The 22441-nt window shown below is 41.4% G+C and overlaps 3 protein-coding genes across 3 annotated transcripts in view; 2 read left to right on the top strand and 1 right to left on the bottom strand.

Moving 5' to 3' along the window:
• The window catches only part of LOC118421396, a 21148-nt gene extending 8770 nt beyond the window's left edge, over positions 1 to 12378 (top strand). The window contains exons 3-6 of the mRNA XM_035828660.1: positions 9389 to 9519; positions 10081 to 10222; positions 11031 to 11123; positions 11548 to 12378. Coding sequence (XP_035684553.1) covers positions 9389 to 9519; positions 10081 to 10222; positions 11031 to 11123; positions 11548 to 11744 — 563 coding nt within the window. The 3' untranslated portion in view covers positions 11745 to 12378. The remainder of the gene's footprint in view (positions 1 to 9388; positions 9520 to 10080; positions 10223 to 11030; positions 11124 to 11547) is intronic.
• Positions 12379 to 13445: 1067 nt separating this feature from the next.
• Positions 13446 to 14060, top strand: LOC118421847 (serine/threonine protein kinase OSK1-like). The gene has a single exon (XM_035829349.1). The coding sequence runs from the start codon at positions 13446 to 13448 to the stop codon at positions 14058 to 14060; it is 615 nt and encodes a 204-aa protein (XP_035685242.1).
• A 1385-nt stretch (positions 14061 to 15445) lies between these two features.
• Positions 15446 to 21721, bottom strand: LOC118421638 (small RNA 2'-O-methyltransferase-like). The gene is made up of 6 exons (XM_035829044.1): positions 21527 to 21721; positions 20831 to 20906; positions 19970 to 20141; positions 19049 to 19231; positions 17715 to 17886; positions 15446 to 16408 (listed from the first exon to the last, which is right to left on the bottom strand). The coding sequence occupies exons 1-6, from the start codon at positions 21707 to 21709 to the stop codon at positions 15941 to 15943; spliced, it is 1254 nt and encodes a 417-aa protein (XP_035684937.1). The 5' UTR covers positions 21710 to 21721; the 3' UTR covers positions 15446 to 15940.
• Between the last annotated feature and the right edge of the window lie 720 nt (positions 21722 to 22441).

Below are 22441 nucleotides of genomic sequence, written 5' to 3'. Positions count from 1 at the left end.
AATCTGAACTCAGTTTCAGTATCTCTTGGTCGAACAGATAACCTAACGGAAGTTATCCTCTTTTTGAAGGAATAATATCAAATATGTTTATGCTGTCTAGTCTGTGATGCCCCAGACTTTCACAACAGATGTTCCTCCCACCACCACTCCTCCAAGAAAACAGAGGGTTGAGTCCTGTTTTATCCATAGGGATGCTGGGGTCAGGTGAATGACCCAGGAAGCCTTGGCCAGCCACCATGAAATTTCAACTTAAAAAATGCATTCCTGAGAAGAAATGCTCAAATTACATTGTTCTAGAGCATGCAAAGTGGTCACATTCTTACACTGTTTATGAATTTTAAAAAAAAAACTCAATTGGTTTACTATTCTTTACTTCAACTGAACTGAACTACGATGTGCCTATACATGTAGTAGACTGAGGTATGATAATAATACTCTGGTGTATTACTACTACTAGCAGCCAGTAGGTACCCAAATTTGTTTGAGCAATGTGGATGTTTTACATGCTCGAGGCACCTCCTCAAACACGGGACCCCTGTTTTATGTATATAGTGCGGGGAAATATTTCCTATTTCAGGTACAAAATTTAGACACACAAGTCTTCCTTATAAAATGATGGACTAATCCAACACAGCAATATCCCGTATGTTTCAGGTCAGTTTTCACTCCCCCAGTGCAAGTTGACTGTAATATTGCAACAGACTTGCAAACTCCTAATAAGTCAAAGATAAACGGCATAGCACAGAAACTAAATTAATTTGTGGCAATATGACAGTTGGGACTGTACTCCTGAATCTTTCTGCATCCTGTTGAGGGCAATTGACTGACTTGAGTTGGGAGAAAATGGTGTGGAAAAGGACGTCTCTTGCAACTAGCCTGGGCAACCTCACAGTAATAGTCTGCACATGGATTATCATCTTCAAGTAGATGTGAGGATCCCACTCAGTCTCAGTGTTTTGGACATCGTCTTTGCAACACCCTTAAGTAAAGTTTCACACATTTAAAAAAATTCACCATGTGAAGGAGGCTTAAAAGGCAATGTTAAGTCTAAGTTAGATCCTTACATCTGCTTGGAGAGTGACAAAGGGCTTGGAGTGTAACACACACCTACAAGAGGAGGACAGACAGTGTCAAGGTAGCAGAGTACAGTTTTCGGCCTATGGGGATTCCTATAGTTAAGGACTACAAGGTGACTGACATCGACGCGGATGAAATCATACCAGGGTGCACTTCTGAAGCGCGACAAACTAATAAGTTGAAGTCGACGATATAACCTACAAAATAACTGAAAAGCAAAAAAAGTTGTCGTTTTTTAAAAATTTCACGCAATCTTTGAAATGGGGTCATGCGGGGACATCCGGAACTGCAGCCGACTCACCGAGGCAGGCAGCTGTAAAGGTCACGCGCATTTATACACCAAATGAACAAACATCATAAACTTACACATACCACCTGAAAGTCGACTCTTTATACTACCATATAGCAAAGCTCATCCCCCGCTGTATTTCACATTACAGTGTTTACAGGCGCTTCCAGATTTTGGCCGCACTACTTTTTTACCCCCACGTCATTGACTCCGGGGGTCGCGGATAAATACTGTACTCTGCCGCCTTAAGCGAACTTGAACTTGGATTTCTTTTCATTCATACAATAAAACTAGTCAAGTGATAGAACTGGAACTTAAAGTGGGATGAACTATACAAAATGTACATTTCTACACTTTGAAATTTTGTAATGACATGATAATGTTTCCAAAGAGTCAACATTTAAAAAAGGGGATCATATACATTGCACAAACTGTATCAGATCTATAGGACTCTACAGGGATGTTCCCTGTATGGAAGGATACTACCTGACCCCTTGACCCTTGGAACAGACAAGGATTGGAAGTTTCCCCCTGGTTTCCCCCAGTGGTTTTGTGGGCTGCCAGCACATATTGTGTACAGACTTCGAAATGACTGACAGAGTCAGATGTTCCAGCCTCTCACTGTTTTTCAGTGGAAATCCTTTCACCCACCCCACCCTGCCATTCACCTAGGACAAGTTGAAAGAAAGTATTGAAAGTATCCAGGGCCCCACTGTAAAGCAGTGTGGTTACACTGAGTTGGGCTACCCTGGCTAAAGAAAACAGAATTTGAAAAAAAAAATTAAAATAAAAGTTACCAGAGGAAACTTTTCCTTTATCTTTGTGGTTACACTGAGTTGGGCTACCCTGGCTAAAGAAAACAGAATTTGAAAAAAAAAATTAAAATAAAAGTTACCAGAGGAAACTTTTCCTTTATCTTTGTTACAAAACATAAGTTTTACTTAAGGAGTATACTCCCCAAGTAGATTTTATACCGGTAAGATTTTCTTGTTATTCAGGTAATATGGCATTACCAGTACATGATAATGACTGGTTTGAAATATGTAAGCTAAGCAATTACTTGTGTTAGTATTCTGTTTGTTCATATATGCCCCTGTGGGACAATCATGCCTTGCTTATACAGAGTAAGCTACCTACTGACAAATTTTGTCTGGACTCCTACATTGCTTTATCAAAGTTTATGAGTATATTGACCTAGAAAATAGAGGTCCTGGGTTCAAATCCCTTGACAATTTGAGCTGTTTACAGGGCTTCCCTTAATGAATACTCCATCCAATTGTACAAATGGGGGTTGGGGAGGTAATAGGTGGTGGGAGGATAATCTCCAAGCAGATCCTACGGTAGCATAAGATAGTATCAAAAGCTGGCAGAGAGTGAAGCCGGCCTAGGAGTGTGTTCGGCTACCGGGGATCTGCCTCCACTGAAACAGGGAGGAGCATTTCTATTCAACAATGGTGTTGCTGCCCCTCCCTGTTGCCAGTGACTAATACATGTCCCAGTTGGAAGTTAGCACCAAACAGGAAGGAGGACAATTAGCACCTACACTGCAAGTACAGTTTGATTGGGAAACAATTGGATGTTAATAGCCTTTGTTCTAGCCGACTGGAGGCAGATTCTACATGGCAAATGGACACCTCTTGGCTTACTATACTCCTTGGCCAGTTTGGTACTATTTTATGCCATTGTAGGATCTGCTTGGAGATTAGTGGGAGGAGAGGATTGGGCTCTGTCCCGGACACAGTGGATAACAACCCACGGTGTCAGAAAGGCTATGTGATTATCAAGATGGTATAATGTCAGTATGACATACTAGTATGAAAGAACGAGGATGCAATTATAACCTCCTTGGTCAGTTTGGCTTTGCAATGATTTATGCTCGACCTTCTTGTTGTACAGATTCTGTTATAGAAGATAGATATTCAATAAAGAAACAAATTTCTTTTCCTGGCAAGCCCATTCTTACACACACACACACACACACACACACACACACACACACACACACACAGTGGTACTTGTCTTACTGGCAGGATGCTATCAAGGCCCCAGACAGAGTTATATTTCCACTTTCCCAAAGGGGAAGCCAGAGGGGACTCACTGGCCAACCTCAGGTCTGTGGCAGGGTCTGGCAGGGTTGAGGAGATTAGCAATTACTATGCCTGTCAATCAGCAGTTTTGTCTCCGGCTGAGCGCCATATATACCTATATATATATATATATATATATATATATATATATATATATATATATATATATATATATATATATATATATATATATATATATATATAAGACCATTGATAAAGTTTGTTCTTAGCCCAAGTCTAGAAATGAAATTGCAGTGGTAAAAAAGAGATTACGTTTTAGCTGGTTTGCAAGTTAAGAGTTCTATGCACATCCAATGATGTGGTTACTGATCATCTTAGCAGAGGTCCAGATAGGCATTCGATAATTTCTTTCTCTCCCAGAAGGGTGCACACTGATAGCCTGGTATCCAGCCGTAATATAGCCTGGGAGCTTTATTACAGCTGGATACCAGGCTAGCACACAGTGTGTTCACTGGTGACATTACACAATGCAATGTATACAGTCATGTACATGGCTGCAAGTGGCCCCAGGCATCAGAAACTATAGGGGAGCTCCTAGGGGAAACAAGAAGGATCATGAAAGGGACCTTCAACCAACAGATGTTATACTCATCTAATCTTGAATCAGACACTACAATGGCAAAAGATAGTACCAAACTGGCCAAGGAGTGTAGTCATCCAAAAGGTGTCCATTTGCGCCGGTAGCAAAACTCCTCACACAGCCAGCTTTAGATACTATCTTATGCTACTATAGGATCTGCTTGGAGCCCAAGGTATGTGTGCTTTCCCAGACAGCTAGCCTATTAGGGTTGTTTCATTGCTTTGTGAGGTACAAAAGTGCACACAATCTTCTAAACAAGGAGAGACTAAGCAGACAGGGCATCCCAGGCCTGTGATTACACACTTGAATTGCAATTTCATGCCAAGGTCTGGGAACATACTACTACTAGTAGACATTCTGTCACATTGGCTGACATGATGCATGTGTACTGTAGCAAGTGGCTTTAGTGATGTCACATGGGAAACTCCCTAACAATCAATCTGTCACACCTACTTACTTAGATAAACTAGAGGCTACTGGTATTAAGTACAGTATAGAGGTGCCTTGAAACAGCAATGGCAATGCAGTGTTTCATCACTATTGATCAAGTAGTACAAGTTTGTAAGAAATTGTACATAACAAGGCAACTAAACACTGTGTGAATGACTGTAATGATGACTCAATTATCCAAAGGAGATCAACTGCGTCGTCCTAAAAACATTTCCTGCCAACAGAATTGTCATTAAGCTTAATGATAATGACAGCTTAACACTAGTCATTAAGCTTTAAGCAGGAAAATTTGTCCATAAAAATGTGGGAAATACCATTTTAGAGGGTTAGAATTAAGAATTCTCCAACTTCCCTTGCAATGCTTTGGGTCTTCAAATTCAGCGCTCAATATGTTGAAGGCATTGCCCTAAAAAAATTGACCGTGTATACATGTACGTTGCCCCACCTCACGGCAAATGGGTCCTTGCAAATCCTTTTCCGTATTTTCTATGGATTCGTTGCCCCACTTGATACCTAATGAAGAGTGCGAAAATTGTCTAATGAAAGTTAAATATCAAATGAAAGTTAATGATTTAAGTTAAAGATTTCTCATCCTACGCTTGATATAAGCCACCAAATCTAAACTTGTAGTAAAATGTGCAGTGAACGAATTCTGAGAGTGTTATACTGGCTATGGTTTACTTCGCCATTTCTATACAGGATACACACGAACGGGAACAGTGCCAATCTCAAAAAGCAACGTTAGACATGCATCTTGCGGAACAGTTCCTCAACCTCAAGCATACACATTGTCGAAAAATGGTATTTTGCTCTCCTGTCAGAGCCAAAAAGAGCATTTTTCACAAAGAATACAGGTGTCATGAAAAGACGTTTGATTTCCTCGGAATCAACTTCATTGCATGCGGAACAGTTCCTCAACATCTGACATACGCATTGTTTGTTGAAAAATGTTAATTTGCTCTCCTGAGCCAAAAAGAGCCTTTTTCGCAAAAAATACAGGTTTCCCAAAACAATGTCCGATTTCCTCGGAATCAACTTCATTGCATGCGGAACGGTTCCTCGACATAAGACATACACATTGTTTGTCGAAAAATGGTCATTTGCTCTCCTGAGCCAAAAAGAGCATTTTTCATTAAAAAAATACACGTTTCGCAAGAGAATGTCTGATTTTCTCGGAACCAACTTTATTGCATGCGGAACGGTTCCTCGACATCAGACGTACACATTGTTTGTCGAAAAATGGTAATTTGCTCTCCTGAGCCAAAAAGAGCATTTTTCATAAAAAAAAATACACGTTTTGCAAGAGAATGTCTGATTTTCTCGGAACCAACTTTATTGCATGCGGAACGGTTCCTCGACATCAGACATACACATTGTTTGTCGAAAAATGGTCATTTGATCTCCTGAGCCAAAAAGAGCATTTTTTGCAAAAAATACAGGTTTCACGAAACAATGTCCGATTTTCTCGGAACCAACTTTATTGCATGCGGAACGGTTCCTCGACATCAGACATACACATTGTTTGTCGAAAAATGGTAATTTGCTCTCCTGAGCCAAAAAGAGCATTTTTCACAAAAAAATACAGGTTTCGCGAAACAATGTCCGATTTTCTCGGAACTAACTTTATTGCATGCGGAACAGTTCCTCGACATCAGACATACACATTGTTTGTCGAAAAATGGTAATTTGCTCTCCTGAGCCAAAAAGAGCATTTTTCACAAAAAAATACAGGTTTCGCGAAACAATGTCCGATTTTCTCGGAACCAACTTTATTGCATGCGGAACGGTTCCTCGACATCAGACATGCACATTGTTTGTCGAAAAATGGTCATTTGATCTCCTGAGCCAAAAACAGCATTTTTCACAAAAAATACACGTTTCGTAAAACAATGTCCGATTTTCTCGGAACCAACTTTATTGCATGTGGAACGGTTCCTCGACATCAGACATACACATTGTTTGTCGAAAAATGGTCATTTGATCTCCTGAGCCAAAAACAGCATTTTTCACAAAAAATACACGTTTCGTAAAACAATGTCCGATTTTCTCGGAACCAACTTTATTGCATGTGGAACGGTTCCTCGACATCAGACATACACATTGTTTGTCGAAAAATGGTCATTTGATCTCCTGAGCCAAAAACAGCATTTTTCACAAAAAATACACGTTTCGTAAAACAATGGCCGATTTTCTCGGAACCAACTTTATTGCATGTGGAACGGTTCCTCGACATCAGACATACACATTGTTTGTCGAAAAATGGTCATTTGATCTCCTGAGCCAAAAAGAGCATTTTTTACAAAAAAATACAGGTTTCGCGAAACAATGTCCGATTTTCTCCGAACCAACTTTATTGCATGCGGAACGGTTCCTCGACATCAGACATACACATTGTTTGTCGAAAAATGGTCATTTGATCTCCTGAGCCAAAAACAGCATTTTTCACAAAAAATACACGTTTCGTAAAACAATGGCCGATTTTCTCGGAACCAACTTTATTGCATGTGGAACGGTTCCTCGACATCAGACATACACATTGTTGTCGAAAAATGGTCATTTGATCTCCTGAGCCAAAAAGAGCATTTTTTACAAAAAAATACAGGTTTCGCGAAACAATGTCCGATTTTCTCCGAACCAACTTTATTGCATGCGGAACGGTTCCTCGACATCAGACATACACATTGTTTGTCGAAAAATGGTCATTTGATCTCCTGAGCCAAAAACAGCATTTTTCACAAAAAATACACGTTTCGTAAAACAATGGCCGATTTTCTCGGAACCAACTTTATTGCATGTGGAACGGTTCCTCGACATCAGACATACACATTGTTTGTCGAAAAATGGTCATTTGATCTCCTGAGCCAAAAAGAGCATTTTTCACAAAAAAATACAGGTTTCGCGAAACAATGTCCGATTTTCTCCGAACCAACTTTATTGCATGCGGAACGGTTCCTCGACATCAGACATACACATTGTTTGTCGAAAAATGGTCATTTGATCTCCTGAGCCAAAAACAGCATTTTTCACAAAAAATACACGTTTCGTAAAACAATGGCCGATTTTCTCAGAACCAACTCTATTGCATGATGAACGGTTCCTCGACATCAGACATGCACCTTGTTTGTCGAAAACTATTAATTTGCTCTCCTGACCCAAAAAGAGCATTTTCATGTTCGTTGACAGCCAGGGATCTATGTACATTTTTTGTATATACGACGTCGTATTCTTTGCGTGTTTTTTATTGATACAGTGTCGCATCTGTTCGGTATTTTGGCTTATCCTTTAAGAATCTGGGATTGGTTCATATTTGTGCGGAATCCTCTGCATCTGCATTTGACGGATACCACGGTATCTGCCAGGATCCGTACCTCATCCGTACCCATCCGTACCCATTTTGCCCAAAGAGTAGTCGCATGCTGTTTTCTAAACATTAAAAAATTACGCTGTACATAGAAAGGTGAAATGGCTAAATGAAAGATAGTAAAACACATAATACACATGTAGGATTCTGGTATTTAATTTTAAGTTACAAGTGACATGTAGTCAAGCTTTAAAACGCCTGTTTGAGGTATGGTTAGATCTACTTGCACATTGAATTGCTTCACCATTCAAGTGACACTCTAAATTGTATTTGAAAATTTTAAGGACAATGACTCTGAAATTTCAGATACATAACAGATCCCACTCACATCTGCCCGCATACGATCCTAAGGCCACACCAATTTAATTTCTTGGTTCACGGATTTTTTCATAAAAAATATGGAGCGAAAGGGCGAAATAAAAATAAAAATAAAAATTGTAAAATGGTTGGGGTAAAGGTAACGGCTAATCCAAAACATACAGAAAAAAAGTTTTCAGCTTGAAAAAAGTACAAAAACACTATTATTGTACAGTAACAGCACCTGTACCCACACTTTAAGGAGCTTATAATATAAAGGCCAATTCGCTACACCAGGAAGTTGATGAATGGTTTCATTAATGGTGAAAATTTGCTGAGTGGTCATTTTTGTTTTTATTTTTTTTTCCAAAAAATAGGAGCGAGCGAATCCGTGAACCAAGCGTAATCGGACCCTCCATGCAGATCCTCTTCTTAGCACTGATAGTTTCCTGATAGCTACTGACATTTTACTGTGAGCAATTTCCTCGTCTATCTGGCCAATAATCAGAAAAGAGTTCCCTATGGACTATGTCTAAAGATTCCACCATCACCCAAGATACACTACGTCAACAATAAACCTCACTTCAGCGAACTGTGAGAACACCTGAACCAGGTTTCAGTTCTCGTAATTCTGCAGAATTCTGGCTTAGCTTCCCAGAATTCTGCAGAATTCTGGCTCAGGCTTCCCAGAATTCTGCAGAATTCTGGCTCAGGCTTCCCAGAATTCTGCAGAATTCTGGCTCAGGCTCCCAGAATTCTGCAGAATTCTGGCTCCAGTTCCCAGAATTCTGCAGAATTCTGCAGAATTGGGCTAATCCCCAGGGGGTCATCAATGGCTGCTACGTATTCTTAACCTCATTGTTACCTAACATATGCGATATTAAGCCTTTGGGGTTAAAGGTTGCTGAAATATGGGAGGTTGTCCCAAATTAAACCGGGATTCCCAAATTAAACCGGAGGGTGTTCTTAGTGTCCAAGGAGACGTGTCAGCTGGATGTAAAAAGATAAGAAGTTGGCCAAATAAGTTGCCATGGCATTTCAGTCAGTCTTTTGCAGTCTATCCAGCTATCCGCCGGCCGGACAGTTCACTCCTAGGCCAATTAATTAATATAACTCCTTCTAGGTTTTTAACTTGGCCAAAGTCCCCTATTACTATTCGACCAGGCGGGAGTCTGGTAGAGACTAGGGTTTCGCGGTGAAATAAAAACATGCCGTCCTTCCTCCAGAAAAGGCGACGTTCCTGTCCCAGCAGCTGCGCCATAAACTGTCCTCCCTCCCCGACTTCACGCCGTCACAGTGGTTCAGACTAGTGGAGAAACTCCCGTTCGAGGGGGAGGAGAGGAAGAGCCTGGAAACGGTAAGTTTTATGTCGTAATGTTGATTGAACACTAACGACCCAATTATAGATGTGGATCCAGAGACTTAGAAACTCCAAAATCAATTTACCTAACATAGCGACGGCAATATTGCTCATAAGACATTACGAGTACATTATATGGCAGTGTAATTTTGGAAGGAACAGGTTGGTGTGGCTGTATTTTGTTTCCCTAGGCCAACTTTAGACCAGTGACACTTTCGCGTGGCCCACCACCCTTTTCTTCCATGATCCAGTATTCTTTTACATAAGATTTGATATTGTAAAAACACTTACCAAATAAGCAGATCGCAGTCTAGTGGAAAGGGGGCTTACCTACATACAGAGGGAAAGACTGAATGGCATCAAATGTGAGAATTTTTCCTTCTTTTTTGACCTCGTTGTGAGCAGCAGAACGGTCCGAACCAGGTGCTGCGGCTGCTGGCGGTGTGCCAGACATCAGGAGAGTCGCCGCTGTTAAATCAGCACTGTTATGTTAGCTTGCGTAGCCAGCTTTTTAAAAAGCATTTCTTGTTTCTTTCTTTTTGACCTCGTTGAGAGCAGCAGAACGGTTCGTACCCGGTATTACGGCTGCTGGCGTCCTGTCAGAACGTTCCCATCAGGAGAGTGGCGCGGGCGGCCCGAGAGGTGGAGAGGGGGGACGTGGCCGACACGCTCAGGGCCAACCTGCCTAAAGGAACCACGGGTCTGTTTGATCTTTTAAATATCAGGCCATATGGAGTAAACTATGTAGATTGCATCCTCTGGGCACCCCGAAAATGTTGCGAGCGTGCGAGGAAAAAAATTTGGTCGAAAAAAAAGTTCTTTATTAAATCAAATTTAGGTGGTCACGAAAGTTCAACAATTGACTAGAACACAAAACATGTCACCTTTTTATCATTGATCCTTTACATCTCCTTTGACTGTGAAATTGACGTTTGAACTCTAGATCTGACGCACTAGTGTCTGTTTTCTGATAGTTTTTTTGCAACTATGACATTTATTTGTTCATGTGTCAGCTTCTTTGTGTGATTTACAGTATGGTTGCAAACTTGGGGGGATATGGATGCCATACATATGATAAGTTAGCGTCCCTGTTTTCGCCCCAAATGTTGTGTTTGTAAGTTACCCTATTTCAATCCATATTACATCTATGAATGTATTGTTTTAGAAGAGAACTCCAGGAAGATTAGGAAATATATGTCTGTAATTCAGATGGATATTTCCGAGGCCTCCATAGCAGGCTCTCTATTTAAGCCTTTTTCATCTTTTTTGGCTCATCATACGCCTATCATGGAAGGTTAGAAGTCAATAATACACCTATTTCCTTTTGTACTGGGTCGCTTGTACGGGCCGACAGTCTAGCGACCCAGTACAAAAAGTAATGGCCAACAAAGGTGTATTATGAGCCCCAAAAAAGTCCCAGAAAGACTGCTATGGAGGCTAGGCCACACAGAGTTTTGAAACTTTCCCGGGTTTTTCCTTTGAATTCTCCATTTCTCCACATCCACCAGGTCCGAAGTTAGCGGACACGCTGCCGATCAAAGACCTGCCTCGGGACGTGCGGTTACGGCTAACTACGGAGCTCAACATCTCCAGATCAGCAGGTCAGTCTACAGAACAAATACATATCACCCTGGGACAACTTTACACTTATTTTGAAATTTATACACCGCTGTCTACTTCTCTAGTAGACTACGAGATAAGTTGGCGACGATAGTACTACAGTTAAAATTAAAGAACAAGTGTAAAGTGGGCCTAGCACATTTCATCGAAGGTTTAGCATGGAAGTTCTTTGGTAAATTACTTCATGAAAAGGTTAAATGCCTCTTCAACACTAAAGATTGAATTTTCGCCTGAACAACGTGCTAGTAAACCCAATCAGTGTGTGACGTCAGCAATGGGTCAAAACTTGGAAGTCAAAATCGTCCCCTGTCCCAGATATCAGTCGTAATTTTAGAAAAAAAGAAGGATCTATCAGTGTTTTGAATTTTTTGCTATCAATCTTCTTCACGGTTCTTCCCTCCGCAGGTAAAGACTGGAAGCTGGTAGCAGAACGGATCGGGGTCCTGCCGCAGACTGCCCAGCTCTGGGAGCACAACAAGGCCAGGAGTAACCCCGCTGAGAAGATGCTGGCCGACTGGCACAAACGGCCGGACGCCACGGTCGCTAAACTCTATCAGATTCTCCTGGATTGTAAGATGGAGGACGTCGCCGATATACTGTAGCGAAAACAGCGATTGAAAAAAAAAGACAACTGATGCGGAAGAGAGCGCTATATTGTTAGAGTTAAGACAATGAGAGGACAGTGATGTTTTCATCTATTCAAACTCTACCAGATTCTCCTGGACTGTAGAATGGAGGACGTCGCCGATATACTGTAGGGAAAACGTCGAGTGTAAAAAAAAAAACGTGGATGCACAAGAGAATGACATACGGTGAAGACAATGAGAGGACAGCAACGTTGTTCTAAGTATTAAAACTGTATACCAGATTTTCGTGTAAAATTTAAAATGGACTATACAATGGAGAACGTCGCCGATATACTGTAGGGTCAACGAGAAACAGATGAAAACAGATGCAGGAAAGCAGAAAAGAGGGATGTCTTTTGTAGAGTTACGTGTACATGTAAGACAACGAGAGGACAGCGCTTTGTTTATCTATTATAACTCCACAAGATTCTTGTGAACTGTAAAATGGAATTCTTGTGAACTGTAAGATGGCTGATATACTGTAGGGAAAACAGCGATTAAAACAACTGATGCAGAATAGAAGGATTGATATATATATAGAATTATAAGACAATGATAAGACAAAGTTGTCTTTATCTATTAAAACTGTATCAGATTTTCGTGGACTGTAGATTGGAGGACGTCGCCGATATACTGTAGGGTACAGAAAAACTGATGCAGATGAGCGGAAAAGAGGGATCCAAAAGTTTGTAGAGTTACATGTAGTATAGTGAGAGGACAGTGTTGTTCATCTATTTAAACTTCACAAGTATAAAATGGAGGACGTCGCCGATATACTGTAGGGTAAACGATGACATTTTGAAAAGAAAAACTGATGCAAATGAGCAAAGACAGATATCTTTTGTGGAGTTACATCATGTCAGACAGTGAGAGGGCGATGATGTTTTTATATATTTCAACTCCACAAGATTCTTATGAACTGTAAAATGGAGAACGTCGCCGATATACTGTACGGCTGACGATGGTTGACAAGAAAAACTAATGCAGAAGACAAGGATATAGATTAGAGCTAATACAATGACAGGACAAACGCTATAGTTTTTGTCTATCTAAAATCTACCAGATTTTGTGGACTTTAGAACGGAGGGCGGTTGTCGATATGCTGTAGCGCAAACTATGCTAAAAGAAACTGATTCATGGAAGCGTACCTTTCCTAGTGTTAAGACAATTAGAGGACGGACAACGTTATTTTATCTATTTAAAGTCTATCTTGTAAAATTGTAAAATGGCCTGCTATGGAGGCTAGCCCTTTCGAGTCACCTATGAGCGTTCTGATTTCTGAAGTGTGATAATTTGTTCTGGAACACAACTTAAAACGCCCAGTTTCGATGTACAACACAACAAAGTACAACACGAACACAACACAGCACAGCACGACACAACACTATACAACACAACACAGCACAGCACAACACAACACAACACAGCACAGCACAGCACAACACAACATAACACGACACAACACAACACAACACAGCACAGCACAACACAACATAACACGACACAATACAATACAACACAACACAATACAATACAACACAACACAACACAATACAACACAACACTACATTCAGCACATCAAAACGTGTTCTGGAACACAGCTTACCAAGTAGTTTCTATGTACAACACAACACAACACCACACTACATTACATTACACAACTGTCAGCACAGGAAGATGTTCAACTGCCTCAAGTGTATTACATGTACAAGGAAAAAGCAAGAAGTTGAAGCTAGCGGTGACAGCAAATCAGGTGCTAGTAAACTCCTAGGAGAGGGCGGTTTCGGCAAAGTCTACTCAGTCCCAGGGGGTGGGAGTAACAACACTCTGTACGCGGTGAAAGTCGCTGAGCCGCAAGACCACCGACAACTCGAAAGACTGGAGATGGAAATCCTGATCCACGGCTCGTTACAACACGACAGAATCGTGAGGATGCTGGACTGGGTAGAGACTCCCGCCGGGCAGTTTTACATCTGCTTGGAGTACTGTGAGAAGGGCGCTTTGTCTTCCTACGCGGCGCAGCTCAAAGAAGAAAAGAGGTACATGGACAGTCAGCAGATCCGTCGCATCTTCCGACAGTTGGTAGAGGGCTGTGAGTATCTCCACGAGCGGTGTATCATCCACCGTGACTTGAAACCTCAGAATATTTTGCTGACGAAGAGTCTGGATGTAAAAATCACGGATTTCGGGCTGGCTATCATCAAGCCTGGTCAGGGGGCGGTCTGGGCGTCCGTGTGGGGCAGCCCTGGATACGTGTCGCCCGAGGTTTGTCAGTTTGCTTATTTCACATAAACAGGTAAAACCGTCTTTAGACGCGACATGCCAGCTTTGTGCAGAAAACTGCAAACTGCGTAAGACCATAGACTGTAAGGTTTGCATTCAAATCACACCGCCATTAGCCCCCTACTCTTTTTGATAAGTGTGGAGGGTTCTTTTATGAACGTGCACTAGGTGTGGCTCTCATTAGATACGCATGGGACCTCCAGCCTTACGTCAAGTGGGGAAAATAGGCGTATCTGTATCTGTATCTAAATTTATATAGCCGGTAATATCACCGCCCTTCGCTCGATCAGCGTATCACACCAGGTGTAAATTGCCTATCTCAAGGACATGACACGGGGGCTTGCTAGGGATTTGAACCCAAAACCTTTATATTCTAAGTCAACAGCCCTAACCATAAGACCGCCTTGTTCCCTAGGTGCTGTTGGAGCCCAGGTACACGACAGCGGCGGATGTCTGGGCCCTGGGCTGCGTACTGTTCTGGATGTACGCTGGGTTCGTCGCCTTTCCGGAAAGAAATATCAAAAGCAGGAATCATCAAAGGTATGATTTATAATTAATTTGAGTATTGAGGAATCTCATTATCTTTGATATCCTCAAATAACATCACCGTAGGCTTTGTCTCTATGTATCTTGCCCAATTGCCAAGGGCACACACACGCATGCACGCGGACACACACACACACACACACAGACAAACGCACACGACTCATTTTGACTGGCGCATATCACTGTGCATTGATACAATCAATTGAAATGTCTTATTTCATGTTGACAGAAAAGTCCGCCGCCTCTCCACACTTCGGAAGACGATTCTGAAGTTCAGCGCTGTGACAGTCGGGGATCTCCTTCTGCGACTCCTTGAGGAACAACCCGAGCATAGGCCTTCGTGTGCTGCAATACTCAGCCACGACTTTCTAAGACAAGACGGTGTTCTAGTTGACAAGGATGTTCACACACGCGACAGGGCTGTCGCCAAGAGACACGCGTTTCGCCGCCCTCCGTTTTACAGGGACTACTGGGCGGAACTCTTTGGACGCTGAGACCACACATATTTCGACGTGAAACATTTCGATGCAGGTCAACTTGTTTTCACAACGATTTCTTCGTGCGTTGTCACAAGATACAATGTTCAACTCAACAAACCAAGGAAATTTGGAAAGGGGACGACGAAAAAATGTTGCCTCGGAGAACTGTCGGAGCCATAGTTTTAGCTGCAGTTTTTGCTTGAACTGACAGGCAGCGTTGTGACTACATGGCTGGTTTGTGTGAAGACTTCACAGGTGTGTGTGTGTGTGTGTGTGTGTGTGTGTGTGTGACTTCACTGATGTTGTTTTGAGATATATGAATGAAGTATATATATGATGGATTGAAACAAAAGTACCGGTATGTACACATTTCTAATAAACGTTACTATCAAACTTCAACAGTGAAAAGATGTGATTCATATTAATAGAAAAAGGGGCAGATTCAAACTAAAAATACCATTACAGATTTATGATTATGCAAATACTAACAGTTATTTTTTCCACCAGCATAAATATGCAAGCTTACAATCAACGGGACTTATTCCGAGAGCTTCTTTAACAACTGGAGGTAGCTTAGTTACATAGCATATTATCAGCATCTGGATGTTTTATTGGCCAGAGACCTACTAAGAAATAGTCTGTCTTTGCAGCTGGCCTGTCTAATCAATACCAGCCCGTAGAGCAAAGTAATTGAACCCAATCCCATAAGTATTCCCTGGCATGTAGGAGGGAAACACCCTTAGCTCCGTAGAGATTGCAGTGAGCTCACAAAGTTATGGTTATGCAGAGATCGATAGCGAAGAGCTCACTATGGTATGGTTACCAGGGTAGGAATGTAGACACTAAGGGCACGCATCAATGAAATCATACCCAGTCCTCTTCACATATCAGAGGTAATGCAGAACGTCCAGTGTCTGTTCTGCAGTAGTCAAAGTTATGCAGTGTGTCGTCATCTTCTGCATCATCAAACTTTCCACCAGAACCCTCTGAGGTCACACTGTAACAACCATCATCATCATCATCATCATCATCCCGGTCCATGGAGCAGACCACAGCAGTTTTATCCAGGCTAAGTCTCACATCGGACCCCACCAGAGCAGCCTGGAGACTCTGTACATCAGGACAAACTCTCTTCAAACCCTGGAACTTCATCAAAATGTCCAGAGGAATGGAGACTTCCTCGGAAGCTGCTACATCATCATCATCATCTTCTTCCTCTTCACTGTGGACCCTACGCTGAAGGATCTGTCTGATGTAGTACTGGACTTCCTGTACAATCTGCTCTTCTGCGGATAATGTGTTCTCTCTGTATGGGAAGACTGCTTCTGCTATCTGTAAAAATCAGTCAAAGAACTTTATTAGCATACGTCGATGAAGGTTAGACATCCAGGTAATATGATACGCCAAAAAGCAGTTACTCAAGCAACTGGATATTCCAAAATCATATCCAGTTGCTTGAGTGACTGCTTTTTGGTGTATTTTTAATAGCACTTGGCAAACTTGGTGATCTGAATTATCACTAATCTACAATGTCTAAAACCTTTCTCAAAGAGTGAAAAATAATTCAAAAGGCAAGAAATTACACTTATTTGACATTATACAATTTACAATGTAAAGGCAATTTTAAAACCACGGAAAAAATGCAGTTACATGTACCACCTTTCTACAACACAAATGGGTTAATATAAGCCTATACCACAAATTCTAAGATTACGATGTCTTGACTGTAAATGTTGAATACATGAAACATGTAAGCTGTAAGGCTGTAAAGGTACCGGTAGCAAGACTTGTCAGTGACAAATATATACTTGTCAGTTTTATAATAATCAAATAATGGATAGTGAGTAAGCGAGTGAAATCTGATATTGCATTACGTTTTCACAAACTTAGGAGCTTGCCATTCTTTCCTGAGCTTTGATTAATGCTGAATTCAGATACAAAAAAAATCCATACACATGATAAGACCTGGCAGTAATCTTGTTGCACTATTTCATCACTGCCTGTGATATCCATCACACCTACACAACACGCTGCAGGCTATCTCACTGCATCTATTACTACACTTCAACATCAAACCTTGGGGACATACTACCTTTGATGTATTATAGATGCTGATGATGCCGACTGTGGCCTTACCAATACACAACTCTGATGAATGTAAGTTATAAGACGTTGATGAAGATGAATCCTGTGAATAAGTTGATGGAGGTTAGACATTCAGGTAGTTATGCCAAATAGCAATTACTAATAGCAACTGGATATGATTTTGGAAACTGTCAGATGTTTAAGATAACATCTGTTATCTTTTGTACCGAAGAGATCAGGGGGGAGCGCTCAATCCCCCTTAATGTGACAAAATATTAGCTCCTGAAACTAAAAAAAAAAGGAGCTAATGCACTCATTAGCATTTACTTTGTCTTGTCTCACCAAACTACTAACAAAATTGTCATCAGCTTTTTTGCATATCAATTCATACTATTAGGATATAAAACATACTCTACAACCACATCTCTTCAGTGTCACTGACAAAAGATAAAGGATACGATGTTAATTGAAACATCTGACTGTTTCCAAATTCATAACCAGTTGCTTGTCAACAGTAATTGCTATTTGGCTAATCCTGTGAATACCACCTTACCAGTTGATAAGGTGTTCCCCACAAGACAGCTGACTTCTGGTCCTGTGGAGTTTCTAGTCTCTCAAAGATGGCCATCTGTGTGCAGCAACCCAGATGTTCTGTACCCTCCGGTCCTGTACCGATACCGTGGAACGTCACGCTGTAGCTGAACCGACAAGCAACATCTTCTGCCCTAAAAGTGTCAAACACAAATATATGGATAAAAATGACAGGGACTGATTTTTGTCGTAAGTCATTTACATATAGTAAAGACAAAGCACCTTTTGACAAAACATGTGAAATATCTGACACTGAAATCTATTTGTTGTGTCTGAAGTAGGGCTGGGTACCAGACCTGAAAAAATTTGGTGGACCGGATGTTGGACCTATTGGAAAATGAATAGATTATATGATCAGGGCATTCACACGTTTTGGGGCTTACCGGTCAAAGAAAATAACAAGAGCAAAGTAGCGTTGAGTCTATAGTCGTTTCTACCAAGGTGTATAGCTAATCGTACAGACGCAGTTAGCCTTGTAGGGTTTAAAACGCCAGTTGGAGTTGAATAGATTTACAAACAGATTTCTTCCTAGTGAAATGAAATTTTGTTCATTCACAAGTTTTCACATACTGAATCAGGTCCAGGGTCAGGTCCGGACCTGATCCTCTGGACCTGAACCGGACCTGGACCTAAAGTTTACCGGTACCCAGCCCTACTCTGTAGTGAAACTGACCAACAAGATAACAGCTACTCATCAAGCAACTGGATATGATTTTGGAAACAGTAAGATGTTTCAGGTATCATCCACTACCTTTCCCCAGTGACTAAGGATCCATGGTTCACCAGCTTTTCAACCAAAATTGATGGATTGATGTGTTGGTGAGGTAAAGACAAATTTTGGAATGTCCAACAGGGAAAAAAACAAGACAAAGTCCATATATAGCTACATTTACCTGCCATCTCAAACGTCTGACTGTTTCCAATTTCTATCCAGTTGCCTGAGTAACTATTTCCTTATTTACTAGTATCTTATTCACTTTGTATGTCTAACCTTGATTGGGAGACCATCCTCCTATGCAGAGATATCCAACAGCCAAACTGCCTGTCTGGATGTGCCCTGCTCTTTCAACCGTCACTCTTAGTTCCTGACCGTCCTGCTTAAAAATATTAATGAGGTTACCCATATACATGCGAGACAGCTTTTGAAAACGGAAAGCCTATTCTCTGATTGGCTGATAGCTGGTTTGGGGGGGACGTCCACAGGAACTAAGAGTGATGGTTGAAAGAGCAGGGCACATCCAGACAGGCAGTTTGGCTGTTGAATGTCCCTACATAGGAGGATGTTGGGAGACTAACCATTCCTGGAACTCTTGCCTTGTCCACTCAAACCTGTGGTCTGCATTGCGGAAACCACTGAAGTTTGGGAAGAGGACATTGAACTCCTCATTAGGAGTAGTGACCACCACCACCGAGGGTCTCATGTGGCCAAACACGTTGGACGGCATGGCATCCAGAACTGGAGGGTCAAGGTGCTCAATTCTACAGAAAAGAACAGATATAAGATATTTTCAATACACTGTAAATCCCTCTTAGTTTTCATGGTGTGCAGAAAATGGAGCATTTGCATCTTTAAGTTTGCGGTAACTCTATAGTACAGTCATGGAAACACTAAGTTTTAACTTTGCAGTGAAGCATTCAACATAAAAACCGTGAACATAAACAGTTATGATCATAGCCCCCCGGAAGAGTAAGAATTACTGCATCAAATAGACAGATTTAGTCCCTAGAAAACAAGTTAAATACAGCCAAAGGGACCATTTTCACAGTTAATCAATGAGTAACAAAGAAATATTCAAAATGTCTCTTTTCAGAATAAAATGGGGGTTCTGTGTGTGCAAGGAGATGCCTCAAGCATGTTAAAGACCAAGGGCATGCCATCCCTCCCTGTAGAAATATACCCTGCTATGGAATTTACTGCAAGGAAACTTGCTGCCCAATGTGTCAATGGGCACTACAAGGTAAAACATAAAAATCAACACCACAGCAAGTCAAGGTGCAAAGATATAATACAAAACATGCTGCTGCAGTACCAAGGTCAACCAACAGGGGGCTCAAAATCGACCTGCACCATCACCATCCCCACACCTATCCACCTACCAAAAACCATTGTAAACCTTCCAGCAGTTCTTGAGAACATTATACTCCACATAACCTCCAGAGGTAAAACAGTATGGCAACAATATATTCATCTTCATACAAGTAAAAACCAGAACATACACTTCCACACATGTGACCATGTCATAGTCCTTGAACCTGTCGTCACACTCAGCGATGGAGCCCTGGTACAGGCTGACGGTGAAAGGGCGTGGCCGCGGCTGTATGTAGTCGGACAAAAGGGGTTTGATGATCCCCCTTATAGACTCCAGCACCTCTCCTTCAATGTCAACACCTGGGGAGATGCAAACTTGTTACAGTCAGGCAGAGTTTGGTTAATATGCATCATATCTTTACTTGTTAAACAGACTTACTTATTTGCATCAGCATAACCATCGTTCATCACAACACACCAGATTCTGTATCTGACTAGCCGGTTAACCGTCGCGGCGCCACAGGAGCTGGTTATGATATTGCATTTAACAGCCTGTCATGCCATAGCATCAGGCTGAGAGAGAGAGAGAGAGAGAACTTAGAGAGTGCAAAGATTAATGTGATTCTACCCAACACAAAAAACTGTTTTCAAATGCTTTCTCATCTGAGTTACCAAGATCCGTATCAGTCACTTGCTGGAAAACACAATTTGCATTGCAGGGAATTAGTGAGACAGTAGTTGAGAACGGTGATTAGGGGTTGATTAGCAGGACGTCAAAGTTTATCTTAGAGTTGGAAAAGTACATTATGAAAAGATAAGCTGTTCTCCAGCTCAGAAATTGGACCAGAAAGTCACATGCATGTCCATAATTGGACCTGACAGCTGAAAAAGACTGTAGTGAGTGATCAGTCAGTTGAAAGTTTTGGTGAGTTCGATTTCTGAGTTGGAGAATAGTTTCTCTCCCCATAAATGGTCCTTAATATTTTTCTTATGGAGTTTTTGAATTGGTACATCTATGCAATGATAAATGTAAATTCACACAATCTTACCAGTCAGCTGTTCCAGACTTTCCTCTGGTTTGAGAAATTTGATCAGCTTCCCTTCTGCACATCCAAAGTCCAACAACTATTATAGTAAATATACAAAATGCATCAGTTCAGTTCAGTTCAGTACTATATATTTAATTGCAAATATTTATCTAATATGAATTTACAAGTCAAGAAAATTTAATACATTGTAGCTACGGTTAAATGTAAAAGAAACAAACCAAATTTGGTGTGACATGATCCATCTTGATCTTCATTACCCTGGGAAACCAGCTCGAGAAGCTTCGCAAATAAGAGTTACCAATCCCCTGCCCAACGCACGCCCTCCCACCTCTATGCACCCGCCGCACTACCAGCTGGCCCCACTTACGCCGGTCCCCAACTATCGCTCGCTTCTTCCGAAAGAGGCAAGTGATAGTTGGGGCCAGCTGGTTCGTGGGCCGTCGGGTGTTAGGCGGCGGGTGTTCCGTGCGCGCGTGTTGTAGGGATCGGTAAACTTTGCGTGCCTCGTTAGGAGTCTGTGTTTTCCCAGGGTAGATCTTCCTCTGCATCAATCAGAATAAACGGTGAATTAAAATAGCTTGGAATGCTAAATGGAGAGGGGCATGCAGACCCCTGAGTCCTATTAGATACTTAAGTAGTCCATATACCCACCAGTTTATCAGCCATTTTGCACACCAATATTGCATTTGCTCTTACCCTTTTCGGCTTGTACTTTTTGACCAGATCAGCGACAGTCTGGTACCTCTGCCTGTAGAGCGGAGGGGAGAACACTGGTCCTCCAAACTCCTCCTCATCCTCTACAGTAGCAGATGCTGCACCTTCTGATGATGCACTCTCCTGAGCCTCTTCTTCTCCTTCTTTATCATTTGCACCCTCCATCTTTCTAGAATTGTTCTTTATCAAAGTTTATGGAAGAAAGTCAAAGAAATCTGGAAGAAAGTCCAAGAAAGTTGACTGACAAAAATCACAAACTTTTGAAAAGTTCAATCATTTAGACAAGTTTCGCCTAGGAAAAGTTGTCTGTATGGGTTTCGTACCCTTGAGAATCTAGTAAATATTTACAGACTCATCTTTGCATACCACAACTGTCTCCTCCTGGGGCTATCCTCAAAATACCGGATGCAGGAAGAGTTTATTCATGTTAAACTTTGGGGGATTGTAAAATAATACAATATATAATCAGGGTGATTTACATACATTATTCTCCTAGAATACAAATTTTAACGATTTAATTTCAACGATTAACAAATAAACTGAAATCTTTGTATGTCCCTTTTGGTGCGTTTTCTTTTTACAAAATAAATATCTCCCCTAAAAGAGAGTGGACTGGTTCTGTTTACCGTGGTTACCCTACGCCGGTGACGTCATGTAATTAAAGAAGCTCGCGGCAAAAAGTGAACAAGGCGGAATCGCACGGTGAGTGAGAGTTCCTTGATTTTTCACCGATTTTTCTCCAAGCTCGCCTCAAATATCTGCAGAGAAGTGTGGACTATAATGTTCTGTAGTAACTCGAGCCATTAGTGTGTTGAATTTGGACAGGGAAATTTTTTTAATGTTTTTAAAATCCTGAGGTTTTTGGTCAAAATCCGCGTTCTTGTAGCTGTAGCCAGT

The sequence above is a fragment of the Branchiostoma floridae genome, chromosome 8 (assembly GCF_000003815.2).
Source record: "Branchiostoma floridae strain S238N-H82 chromosome 8, Bfl_VNyyK, whole genome shotgun sequence".
Taxonomy (NCBI): domain Eukaryota; kingdom Metazoa; phylum Chordata; class Leptocardii; order Amphioxiformes; family Branchiostomatidae; genus Branchiostoma; species Branchiostoma floridae.
The sequence above is the reverse complement of the archived record's forward strand: the minus strand, read 5'-3'. Positions and strand labels throughout refer to the sequence as shown.

Bases quoted from the DNA above. Each gene is read 5' to 3' on its own strand.
- LOC118421847 (XM_035829349.1), top strand. From the start codon at position 13,446: ATGTTCAACTGCCTCAAGTGTATTACATGTACAAGGAAAAAGCAAGAA.
- LOC118421638 (XM_035829044.1), bottom strand. From the start codon at position 21,709: ATGGAGGGTGCAAATGATAAAGAAGGAGAAGAAGAGGCTCAGGAGAGT. The intron at 20,907-21,526 runs GTAAGAGCAAAT...TTACTATAATAG, and splicing joins AAAAGTACAAGCCGAAAAGG to TTGTTGGACTTTGGATGTGC. The intron at 16,409-17,714 runs GTAAGGTGGTAT...TGATTTTTACAG, and splicing joins GGGGAACACCTTATCAACTG to ATAGCAGAAGCAGTCTTCCC.